The 13,036-nt window shown below is 50.0% G+C and overlaps 1 protein-coding gene across 1 annotated transcript; it reads right to left on the bottom strand.

Moving 5' to 3' along the window:
* Nucleotides 1-2,282: 2,282 nt before the first annotated feature.
* LOC136287478 (sal-like protein 4) lies at nt 2,283-11,506 on the bottom strand. The gene is made up of 4 exons (XM_066180272.1): nt 11,437-11,506; nt 6,282-8,732; nt 5,423-5,700; nt 2,283-4,717 (listed from the first exon to the last, which is right to left on the bottom strand). The coding sequence occupies exons 1-4, from the start codon at nt 11,504-11,506 to the stop codon at nt 4,310-4,312; spliced, it is 3,207 nt and encodes a 1,068-aa protein (XP_066036369.1). The 3' UTR covers nt 2,283-4,309.
* Nucleotides 11,507-13,036: the final 1,530 nt, after the last annotated feature.

Raw genomic sequence — 13,036 nt, 5'->3', positions numbered from 1 at the left:
CCGACACCGCCCCGCAGCCCCTTGCCCGGGGATCCTCCTCTGCCAGCCCCCGCATCCCCTGTTTCCGTCAGCCCGGGGAGCCCCGGAGCCCCATTCCCGGCCAGCCCGGGGCACCGCACCCCCAGGCCTCCCTTTCCTGGGAATCCCGGGCTGGGCACGGGGCTCTGCAGCCGCTCTGCGATTGATGGTCCCCCGAAGGAAAGGGAGAGCACAGCAGAGAGCGAGGGAAGGAGATTGGGAATGAGGGATCGGAGTCCCCGCGCCCAGTCCTGCTCCGCCGGGGGTGGGAGCCGCAGCCGCAGGAAAAAATGGATCCGCGGATGGCGGCGCTTCCCCCGCCTTGGGCCGAAGCCCGCGGGTTCCCGGCAGAGCTCGAGCGCAGGCGTCGGGAGCTGAGCACAGCCCGGCCCGGGGGTCCCGCAGGGCGTGGCCGAGGAGGGTCCCGGGGGATGCCAGGAGGGGATCCCGGGGAATTCCCGGGAATTCCGCCGTGCGCTCCCGCCGCGCACTTTCGCTTCCGCCTTCCCCGCCCTTCGCCGCCGGGATCCGCCAGGAGACGGGTGACGCCATTGGAGAATCGGGCTGCCATTGGTGAGCGGCAAAGAGCGGCGCCAATGGCGGGGCCGGAGGCGGTTCTGGGGGCGGGGCCGCGGCTGCGGGCGGGGCCACAGCGGAGCCATGCGATGACTCCTGCGCTGGGGCTGGGGGCGCTGCCGGGGACTGAGTTATACTGGGATCATACTGGTGTCATACTGGGATCATACTGGGATCATACTGGGAGTGAGTAGGAGCAGCGCGATGGCTCCAGCGCTGGGGCTGGGGGCGCTCCCGGGGCCCCGGGGGGGACCCCCGGCACCGGGACCCTTTCATCGCCCATTCCGGAGCACCGAGGAACCCCTAAACCCCCATTCCTGTGTGCCACGATCCCCACGATTTTCATATTTTAATTCAAATAGACTGATATTTGATGCTTTTATTTTCCTGCCCTAAAAGAAAGGAATCAGAAAAGGGGAGAGAGAAACTTCAACCCTGAAACCAGGCCATTCATAATTACCAGAGTAAGTTTTTCAAGCAGAACTTTTTTTTTTTTTTTTGAATGAAAGAGTATATTTTTCAGTAGCACTGACATACAGACAAAAAAAAATCCACCTAGCTATTACACAGACAATTATTCATAAAATAATAAAACATTTGCTTCAGAATTCTGTACATAATAGCGCAAAATACCAAAATACTTCTGTTTTCAGTATAATTTTCTGTAATCTTTCTGTTCTCCTAATTGGTCACTTAAAGTGACTGCTGAGTGAAGAATAGTAAACAAAGAATCATATTGATCTACAAGTTACTTTTCTGATTATGACTTAATTCTAATTTTGATGTTTAACACAGACTTACCTGAGAGACAGTGCAAGTCAAGTATGCATCTCACTAATTCTCCCATGGACCAGTATAAGCAGCTTTTTACCTATTGGTTTGTGTAGTCAATTAGCAGAGTATCAGCTGTAATAGATAACGTTCTTACTAAGAGCATATTAATTAGAGCTTAAACACAGCTGATCTGAGATCTATATTAAATGTATATTATTATGTAAGCAGAATGTTTCCATAAGCAAGTAATCTCCTTCATAGCATTTTAAGGAAAAGGAAAGCCTATCATCTGGAATATAAACATGCTGATTTTATCAGAGTATTGCAAACTACTTAACATTGTTTAACTGGGCCAGGCTGTATTACAAATAATAATTATGAGCAGTAAAGGACACAAAGACTGAATGCCTTTTAAATTTATTGGAAGAGAAGGGGTGGAATTGCAAGCTAAGAAAATGTCTGCAAGAATTTGATCGATGTATGTTTCTTCCCCTCATTTTGCCTTCAGTTACACTACAGCTCTGGAGTCCTCCAGCCACTTCTCTTCACCAAAAAAAGAGCTGGTATGTCTATGCAGACACACTTTCTAGTGATAAAATGAATTCGCCAGTTATGAGACAAACTTCCTCTGAAAATAATTAGGAATCCTGTCTTTTACAGATTTAAATTCATTTTTAGTTGCATGGATTTGTGGCCTCCTTATCACTTTGTTCAGCAGTTATATTGCAGAACTTAACCTTTCTTAACCCTGAAGTTAAATGTTTCCCATTTAATCACCATTTTTCTTGTAATGTAAGAAGATGGCTTAAAACAAAGAAAATCACCCCTGGAATATTCAGAGCTTGAGCATTTTCTTAATTAGAGTGCTGTATTTCAGCAACAGCCCTGGAACCTTGCAAGGGTCCCCCGCTGGGATGTGCATGAGGTGCACATGATTTACTCTAATCTCTTAGAAACAATATTTCTATGAATTGATAAATACCTGCATTTTTTTTGTTTTTCTGCTTAAAAATCATATCCTTTGATAGCGTTCTGTAGGAAATGCCACAGAAAGAAGCAGAGCACTCTTGAAAAATGTAATATGGTGGCAAACTGGAGCAGATGATTTTTTCAGTCCCAGTCTAAAGAGATAAGCTGTAGTATGTATTAAACCCTTTAGGGCACTCATTAACCACTGCAAGGCTCAGTTAATACTATTGATATGTCAGTATAACACACTCACAGTGGAGTCCACGGCAGAATAACACAGCCTGTAGGGCCTACCTGGTGTAAAATTCCTGTAGCTAAACACCGTTAACTGGAGCGATGCAAATAATAAAGCCTCTGATCTACACCTTGGATGGCATCCAGAAAAGCAACTGAAGCAAAAGTTGCTGTTATCCAAGTATGTGAAGAGTTAGATTCCTCTTCCAGTGGTCAACTATAACTGGTCAACAGGCCATAAACCTCAAAAATTCTAGAAAAATGTAATTTGAGGGCGGGTGATTTCAGAGACAACTGAGCATCAGTCACAAGCAGACAGTGCCCCTTGCCCAAATCCATCCCTGATACATAGATCTTGTGAGCAAGATGAGCTGCTTCCTCTGCCAAAGATACTGTTTGTTTGTCACTGAGACCTTCTGAAAGGTGCAAACAGCAGCTTTGAACTTCTGGGAAACCCATAGCTATTATTTTAAAGTTGTTGGGAAATACTTGCCAAAATCATCCCAGGTCTTAATGCCACTAAACACAGCAATTTAATGTTTTGGTTTTAACGGTGGTAAAAAAGCATCTGCTTGAATCTCAGTCATTACAGTGGTCATTACCAGAAAAACCAGACACTGCAACTACAAAAGGGAAAAAATGAGGTAGATAGAATCCAGATGACTATCCCAGCAACCTTCACACAACACACATGGATCACTAATTACCATTTTGGTAGAATGCAATCTCACAGACCACCAGAAAAACCCCCTTTAATGATCAGAGCAGGAATGCCATCCAAAACCCCACAAAACATTTAACCTATGCATGAATACTTCATATTTAAATACAGGTTTACACAGACTGATCTCCTAAATTACCCAAATGAAAAAAAAAAAACCCAAAAACCCAAAACCAAAAAGTCTCTTGCTAAGGAAACCAGTTCCCATGGCAAATTGCAACAGTCACCTGAGATTCCTTGCAGAGCTTTTCAACCTGACTTCCTAAGGCAAGTCTTCCCTTTTGAGAGGAAAGAAAACAAAAGTACACACATACCCACCCATGCTTGTTTGGGGCTCTTGGCACGGAAATAAAACATCTAGGATAAACTGCACATCTTCGGAAGCAGGAATTTTGGCACTATACTTGAAGGACTGTCCTAGTAGTAGTATTAAACAAACAGCAGTCAACACGAAGAATTAATTAATTAGGAGCAGTGACTAAAGAAAAACAGCAATTTGCTTTTCACAGAACTTCTGAGGCAAAAAAACCCAAAGGAATTTTTAAAAAAAGTTGTAGTTTTTATAACCATTATTGAGAAAAATTCTAAGAGGGTGGCAGACATTGTAGGACCTTTACCCTCATTAATAGTTTCCATTTCTCATCAGTAACTAGAAGCTTTTCCATCAACAGCAGGTTGTTTTCACTCTATTCAAAACCCCCATTTATCACTCTAAACAAAGAGGTAAACATGCTAACCTTTGGAATTTCAAGTTGTAGCAACTTCTGTAAGGCTGTACACATTGAAGTCACACATAAGAACTACTTTGCAAGACCCGCATCTTTCCAAATAGAAGGAAATCCCATTATTAATTACTATTTGCAAAGCAGTATCATGATTGGGCAACTCTTACAAAGACAATGATGAAATCATCTGCACATCAATAGGAAAATAGGAGGCCAAAGTGGAATCTCTTAAAAATACGTGTTTGTGTCTGCATATATTTGTTCTTTCCGTAGGTCGACTGCTCTCAAGTCTTTAGCTCAGGGTGATTTTGTTCTCCTCCAGGAGGTGAGGGAACCGGTGTTTTGGCGCACTGCCCGCAGCAGCACCGGCCTTCTCCGTGTCAGAGGCGGCTCCAGCCTGGGCCGTGTCCCCCTTGGAGGCCGGGGTGGAGTTCAGGGGTGACCCCCCGGCCATGGGCGCGGGCAGGGCCCCGCTCTGGATCACCGAGATCTCTTTGGTGTTCATGGCCAGCCCGGTGCTGAGCACGGCCCCGTGCCGGTTCCACAACGCGGGGTCGATGCTCACCGAGGGCATCGTGGCCTTGGGGAACATCTCCTGCACCTTCTTGGGGTGGTTCCCCAGCAGGGCCACGGGGTTGTCCATGGACAGGTGCCTGCCCCACTTGGCTGAGTTGTTCCACATGTGGGTTCCTCCATGGATCTTCCGGAGAGGGGAAACGCAGAATCATTAATGAGAATGATTAATGATGAGATAAGAGAATCATTAATGCTGCAGCTCTCTCGTGGTGTAACCCAAATTCTGCTTTGCTTGCAGCCAAGTAGCCCAAAGAAGCCAGGCTTGCTCCATTTGCATTCAGGTGAATATTTAAGCTGCCTGGTTCTTGCCAGAGTTCCCTTCCTGGCATGATTAAGACACAGTCATTCCACTGCCTGACATCACCATGGCTCTCTGGAGTTGGCTGCTAGAGGGCTTGGAGGACTGTATTTTACACCTGGAGTAGAGTGGTGTTGGCAAAGCCACCCTCTCTCCCCCCAAAACAGAAGCCACATTATCTGCTGCAAACAGACCATACTGCAAAAAATACTGGCTACTGCAAAAAAACACCAAGTAATTTGGCAGAGAGGTTCATTTAAGCTGAAATCTTCCACACCCCATTTTGCCGGTGCTTCCAGCAAGGCACTTGCTCACACACTGCAGAGTATTTTCTCTCCCCATCAGCATTTATGCAAGAGGGCTGAAGAGCTTCTCACAGGGAGAGAAAAGCCTCTGTGCAACTGAGAGAACTGAGTCCCTCACAGGGCAAATGGATTCATCTGGCAAAAGGACAGACAAATATCAGAAAAAGTGTTTCCATCTCTAGTTTTAGTTTCACAGACAAAGGAGAGCACAGCAGACAGGACCCACCTTCAGGCTTCCTTTGGTGGTGAAGGCTTTCCCGCAGACGGTGCAGGCAAAGGGCTTCTCCCCGGTGTGGGTGCGCTCGTGGGTCTGCAGGGCGCTGGCACAGGGGAAGTTCTTCCCACAGGTAGTGCAGGTGTGCTGTTTGGCAGAAGGGGTGACCCCAGGGGACAGAGCTGGAGGGCCAATGAAGTGGCCAGTGCTGAGGGGACAATCGCTGGGCAGCTCCGTTTTTATCAGGGCTGGCAGGGCTCTGACAAAAGCAGCTGGAATACTGCTTTGACCTGGAAAGAAAGCAAAGGTGATGCTTATCCCAACCTAATTCTCCTTCCAAGCTTAAGCCTGGCTGAGACTCGAGGCCCTGCCTTTGAAGCTGCATGTGCCTGAAGAGCACATCTGCAGAGCCCACCACACTTCCTAGGATACCCCAAAACAAACCAGTTCATCCCTGGATTTGTTGGTGAGCTTAAGAGTTAGAAAGTCTTTCAGGTCAAATTTAGATCAATCTTAACCTTAATGCTTAAGAGCCTGAAAACCTCACAAAGTATTTCAGGGTTTCCATGTCACACTCTTGGGAAAAGCAGTTTTCCCTTAAAACACAAATGTGTATTCTTGAAGAGGTGTAAGGAGATATCAAGTGAGCCCATGAAATACAGCGAGGGCACAGTCTACGTTAACTTTAAGGACATGATAGTACTTAAGCCTTTGAATTTTGGGTCTACTTAGTCAGGAAAACTTTACAGGGCCCATGCCTTTATCCAAACAGACAAAGAGGGCAAAGCGAGGAAGTTGTTTCCTGTTGGTCCTTTTAGGATTGATTTCCTACTGCCCCACCCCAAAACCCTGCCAGCATTTCATTTCTCACCATATTCCCCATTTGCAAAGTGTAGCCCAGGCTCCTCTTTAATGGCCTTCCCACCGACGTTGCCGTACGTTAAATCCAGAGCTCCCACAACCCCTTCCACTGCTGCAGGAGCGTTCTCAGGGCCCTCTGGTTTACTGCCCGTGCTGGAATCCTCCTGGCTGTTGAAGGCAGGAGACTTGGAGCTGGCGCTCTCGGGCTGGCTGCCGGCCGGGGACAGCGCCAGCAGCGACGCGGCCTCGGAGGCGGCGGGGCTCCGGCCGTCCTGGGAGTCGGCGTCTCCCGCCACCGAGGACGAGGCGTTGGTCACGCCATCACCTCCTGCAATGTCGCTGGACTTCAGGCTGCTCTGCCGCTGCAAATTCAGGGAGGAGGTGACAATCTTCATCTGGTTCTCCAGCGCTGTAACCCCGGAGAAGGTGGCGGCTGTGGTGGGTGACTCTGATTTTGTGTTGTACAGAGTAGGAGGTTTGGAAGAACTCCTGGGGCCACCCTGAGGGTCCAGGTCATCTTCCACGTCTATGCTTTCCACCATGTCTCTGCTCTTCTCAGGCACAGCAGGCTCCACCTCGGTGCTGTCGCAGGCGGGCTCCGGCATCGGGGTGTTGGGGATCTGCCCTCCCACGTGCATGTGGATGTGCTGCTGCAGCACCACGGGGTGTGCAAACTTCTGGCAAATCGGGCACGAATGCTGCTCCTTCGAGGAGGGATTGGTCCTGTGGACACCATAGTGAGCTGTAAGGTTCCCTTTAGTGGAGAAGGCATGGCCACAGATCTCACACTTGAACGGCCTCTCCCCGGTGTGGGTGCGGTAATGCATTCTGAGCGAGCCCCGGGAGCCCAGCACTTTGTGACAGACCAGGCACTCGTTGGGCTTAGCAGTGGATTTGTTGATATTTTCAACCAGCTGCTGGAACTTTGATGTCTCTGAGCCTGGCTTGTTTGACCCATTTACGTGGAAGATGCTCACGCTGGAGGTAGCTTGTGGTGAGCTCAGGCTCCGCTCCGTCCCCGACTCGTGACCGACTGCCCCCGACAAGGAGGAGCCACCCTTGCTTTGAGGAGAGGGCCTTGACTGCAGCTCACTTGAGAACGGACCAGGCAGAGACTCCTTGATGCCTGCCAGGCTGGAGATGGGCTGAGGCGCACCAGTGGCCGCAGAGGTAGGCTGAGTTGTTGGCAGAGGTTTGCTGTCCACAATCAGGTTGGACTCGTCCAGTGGCACAGACATCCCGTAGGGGATTCCAGTGCTGGTAGGAACATTGTCCAGGTGCTCAGGAACCGGGTAAGGATTCATCTTTATGCGGGTGTACTCATCTTTGTGTCTCTGAACATGCACTTTAAAGCTTTCTTTGGTGGTGAAGTGGTTCCCACAGATGATACATATAAAGGGTCTTTGCCTGTTCATGTGGGAGCGGAGGTGGATCTGCAGGGCACTGTCATTGCCAAAGACCGTCCCACAGAATTTACACTTGTGTTTGAACAACGGCTCCTCTGTTTTTGGTTTGCTTTCAGACATGCTGATGTTGGGGGCTTTCCCCTGCCCCTTCTTCGAGGAATCCATCACGGGTGAGACGGCCGAGAGCGGGTTCTGGAAGATGACTGAGCTGGAGGACTGAGGTAGCAAAGGATTTGGGAACTGAGAGATGGAGCCGGGCAGGTCTCGGCTCCCCTCTGGCTTCAGGGGGCAGGAGGAGGAGAGGCCAGCAGCCAGGGAGCTGGTGGCTGCAATGCCAGTGTTAGAATGAGGTAGTTCTCCTTGCTCCAAGGATTCCAGGGATAGGCTCTGGCTTCCAGCTTTCTGTCTGATTACAGCCACAGCAGCCGAGAGCTGCTGGGACATGTCAGCCTCCAGAGCTCTGAGCGGGTCAGCAGCAGCTGCTGTGGAGGGGTGCAGGGTGTGGGGAGCCATCATGGCAATCTGGATGTGGATCTGCTCCCTCAGCAGCTGGAACTGCTGCTGAGACATGCACAGGAGCTGCTCCAGCATCATGCGGATGGTGTTGAAGCTGGCTGCTGAGAAAGAGACCGCATCGGATGTGTTTGGTACTTCAGGCTTTGGCAGAGAGCTTAGGCTGGGAGCTGCAGGTGTCAGGGGGGATTCTGTTTTAAGGTACATTCCTCCTACCAGTTCAGCATCCATTTTTCTTTCTCTCTTTTCCATGGAGCCGGTGCAGCCCTTGGCCTGGATGTCCTTGCGTGTCCTGCCATCCATTTGGTCATTTGGAGAGGTCCCCAGAGCAGCCCTGGAGAAGCTCTCAGGGGGGACTGTTCCCTCACTGTCGTTCGTGACTAGAACAGGTGGATTTTTTGTGCAATTTTTCTGATGCTCAAGGAATTCCAAGAGAACAAAGAATTCTGCACAGCATTTCTCACAGATTTTGGTTTCCTCCACATGGCACCTTTTATAACTCATTTCACCATCTCTATCACCTGGGATATCTTGTGTTCTCCCTTAAAATAAAAGAAAGTCATATTAGTAATTGCTGGATTTAGACCAAGTATTCACTATTAAGATCACTGACTCCTGAATTGAAAATTACAGGTACAAGACACTGGAATCAAGTTTGCAGATTAATCTGAAATTCTGCTCTTTGTTTTCATGCCAATTCCTTCACAACCCCAAAGAAATCTGCATCTCAGTTCAGTTTACAAGAAAAAACATATTATAAAACAACTCTCACAAGGCTCGATGAAAAGCGATTTATCCCAAATCCCTTTATACAGGTAAAAAACCCCTAGAACAGTCCTGCAAGGCAGCACCTGCAACACAGCTTAAAAGGAACCGAAGGACAGAGAATGCATTGAAGCACTGAGCAAAACACCGCGAGTTATTTGCTCTTTGCGTTTTGGGATCTAATTCTTTGTTAACCATCTCTAAGAAATTCATACAAGATTGTTAACATAGGAATTTTTACCAATTCTTACTGTGCTGATACTCTGCCATTATAATTACAACCCAAGAGAGCTGACAAAAGCAAAGCAAGGCCAAAATTAGCTCTTAAATCCTTCAAAAGCTAACACACCCCAAAAGTAATCTCTACATGGACACAGGGGCAAAGAAATTATGAAATCCAGAACGACACACAAGTATGAGACTCCATTGGTACCCATGATTATTAAAATTAACACAAATTGTGGGAAACACTAAAATTAAAAAGGATTTTTGGGAGCTGAAAAAGCAGGCCTCGAACAGAAAAAGCTGTGAACTCAGAATATGCTGCAACTGAAAAGTTGGAAACTAGAAAAGATACAGTAGTATAGCAAACAAGGACATGGGAAACACAGGCTGAGTTTCTAGGTTTCGCCTGAATAAATCTTAACACTGCAGAAAATATATGCCTGACAAGATAGCAGAAGGTCTTAAGCTTAATAAGGGTATTCTGTATGGTTAACAGAAAAACATACAAGCGAACATTGTTCAAAGCAGGTGCACGTCTGCTATAACTGACTGGCTAAAACAACTGTCTGTAAGCTTTAGCAGTATACTATTGGCTGAAAAGTTTTTCAGATGCTCTGTAACAAAGAAATTTGCTGCTGGCAGGCTGTGAGCTGTTGCTTTTTCCCCATTGTCTCTACCCCTGCACTGAGACTGACGCTTCATTAAGGATTGAGAACAGCTACCCGAGCAGTCCCGTCCTGTTCCTGCCGTCGCCAGCACACAAATAACGAGTTCTGCTCACCAAACCACACCAAGGCATTTCCCATCCTTGCAGGAGGCCTCGTTCAGCCGCATCCACAACTCACCCACTTTTGGGAAGGGGCAGGGAAAGCCAAGCGGGCTCCAAGTCCACTCCTGCCCTTCCACCACCAGCATCCCACAGGTCAGGCTGAGCAGAATTTGCACATGAAAAAAAAAAAAAAATTTGGGGAAATATCTGAACTGGAAGAAGTTAAGAGAAACTGTAATCAAAACAGGATGTTTTCACTCAGCCTTGCCATCCTTCAAACAAGAAACTCGCAGCCCGCTGGAAGCGGGGCAGTGCTCAGGGCAGGAGTGCTCAGCAGGGAAAACCTCCCAGTGAGGGGCAAGCAGGAAGGGTTCCAGCAGGATTCCAGCCCCCATCAGCTGAAAAATCCCAGAGCTCACTGTAATTGCTCCAATTTTGATAGGTGCCAAGGGTGCAGTGACTTCACCTGCCACGGCCGCAGTGAGGCACACGGGAATGGTGTCACTTATCTGTCCTGGCTCCAGTCCCTGTCACCAGTCACCCCCTGGGCCCAGGTGAAGCCAAGATTCTGCAAGCTCAAGAGCTTCTTGAGGCTTTGTTTTGTGCAAGGTGTGGCCAAACCACCCCGGGTGTGTCCTAAACACGGAGGGGAACCATGCCCAGGTGACACCTCAAGCACATAACCTTGCTTGAGGAGCATGTGAAACTGCTCTGAGGGAGAATACTGCAAACTTTGCCATTTCTTACCTCAACAAGGGCACTGTGCGCATTCAACAAAGCAAACTTCAACCATTTAATGTTGCGTGGCATGAAGTGCCCGTGAAAGTTAACTTTAAAGAAAAGACCCGTTTGATCAATTACAAAAACGCGCGGGAATGCCGCCACCCGGGGCGGGGCCGCCGGCAGCCCGGCCCCCACCTGAGCTGCCGGCGGTGCCCGCACCGCGGTCTGCAGCCGCGAACGCCGCTCCGAGCCCGCGGCACCCGAGCCCGCGGCACCCGAGCCCGCGGCACCCGAGCCCGCCGCACCCGAGCCCGCCGCACCCGAGCCCGCCGCACCCGAGCCCGGCGCCGCGGAACCGGGACACCGCGCCCTCCTCCCGCCGCTTTCCGCCCGCGAGCGGGACGAGCACGGGGCAGCGCACCGAGCTCCGCACCGAGGGCGGCGATAGCGGGGAAAGGGCCGGCAGGAGCCGCCAGCCCCCGCAGCCCGGCCCGGCAAGGTGCCGCTCCGGGAGCCCCGGCGCCGCGCCCAAAGCTGAACCCCCCGAAAATAACGAGGAGCCCGTGCCTCGCTCAGCCCCGCGGGAAGTTCAGCCCCCGCCCAAAAAAAACCCTGGGGCGAGCCAAGGGTCGGCTCCTGGCAGAGCCCGCGGGGGGAAAGGAGCGGGGGGTAAAGCACGAGGGTGCAAAAAGCCTCCGGGAAGCGCCCCTGGCATCAGCCGCGCTGGGAGAGCCGCGGCCGCTCGGCGCCCCATCTGCCCTCACCGCCGGCGGCACCTGGGGGCCGCTCCTGGGGCCGGACGTGCCGGGGCTTCGCCTGCTTCCGTCGCGGCATGGTGCAGAGCTGGGAACGCACACATCGCAGCAACGATAATCCTCAAACGTGCGGCGTTATTTATCACGGGTCCCTGACGGCTGATTGGCCTGACTCCACGGGCTCACGGATTATTCAAATCGGCCCCATTGATCCGCGCAGCGGGGCACGCTGGGCCATGTAGTCCCCGCGCCCGACCCGGCCCGGCCCGGCCCGGCGACAACGGCGTGAGGCCCGCGGGGCCGGGGCAGCCCCGGGCCACCCCCCGGGCCTCCGCGGCTAAACAAACCACCCGGCAGCTCGGCTCTCCAGCCTGCGCACGGACAATACCTTTGTCTCACCTGCGCTTTCTTTCGTTCGTTCTTTCTTTCTCTCTCTCGCCTTCTCCCTCACTTTCTCTCTCTCTCTTTCTCTCTTTTCCTCCCTCCCTCCCTCCCTCCCCTTTCTTTCGCACCTCGGGCCCGCGGCCGCCCTTTCCCGCATGCGGGCGCCCAGGCGGCTGTCGGGGATTTTCAGCAGGCGGTGCCGGTCCGTCGCGGGCTGTGTGCGGAGCCCCCGAATCGCCTCTCCCCGCGCTGCCTGAGCCGTGCGGAGCCCCCGGCCCGCGTTCCCCGCCTTGCCCGGCCGCTGCCGCCCCGGCGGGGCCCCGTTCGGAGCCGTTCTCACGGTAAGACCCTCCGGGATCGCCGGCGAGCGGCGGCCGCGGGGCTCCGGCCTCGGCGCCTGCTCCGGCCCGGCCGGGGGAAAGAAAGGATAAAACTTTCACGGGTAAAATCAGAGCCCGTGACCGGCTGTTCTACTTTTTGATGTTGTTTTTTTGCAGTTAGTGGGGGGCTTTGAATGGGCATTGCTCACAGATGGATTACTTTGACTTAGCAGATCTGTTTGGTTCAAGTGCTGCTTCAGTGTCTCAGCTTGAAATACAAAGCCTTGCAAATATATGACTTGTTTATCTATCTATCTACCTATCTATCTATCTATCTACCTATCTATCTACCTATCTACCTATCTATCTACATCTATCTATCTATATCACTTGACTGGTAATATACAGACACACAGATTCTGGTGTTGGGCCATAAATAACTTCATGTTATTGGGATTTCTCATAACAATTTATGGAATATTTCACAATTTTAAAAAAATTACTAATAATGTTTAAAGCTGCTTGTAGGACCCGAAACTTCCATCTTCTTGGTTTTATAATTAATCTTATTTGCTGTTGCCTAAGATGAGGTGTTGGTTCTCTGTTCCCCACCTTGTAAGAACAGAGGATATATTCAGAATTTCACTTGTGTAGAAGGAGAAAGGATGAACAACAATAGGAAACAAATTTGTGGAGTGCAGTAGCACATAATCTTCTGAACGGGATCTCAGAATTGTTTTTTTCCTAAAGAAGGAATAGCCAGTAAATATGTGAATGTTGTCATGCTGTAAATCTGCATTTTATTATTAAATAAATATTTAGTAAAAATTTTATTATTAAATAAATATTTAGTAAAATTTTTAAATTTTTACTAATCTGATATATTTTGCTTTCCCTTTGTAGAA

This window comes from Chamaea fasciata, unplaced genomic scaffold (genome assembly GCF_029207755.1).
Source record: "Chamaea fasciata isolate MVZ Bird 193981 ecotype frontalis unplaced genomic scaffold, bChaFas1.0.hap1 SCAF_3, whole genome shotgun sequence".
NCBI classification, from domain to species: domain Eukaryota; kingdom Metazoa; phylum Chordata; class Aves; order Passeriformes; family Sylviidae; genus Chamaea; species Chamaea fasciata.
The sequence above is the reverse complement of the archived record's forward strand: the minus strand, read 5'-3'. Positions and strand labels throughout refer to the sequence as shown.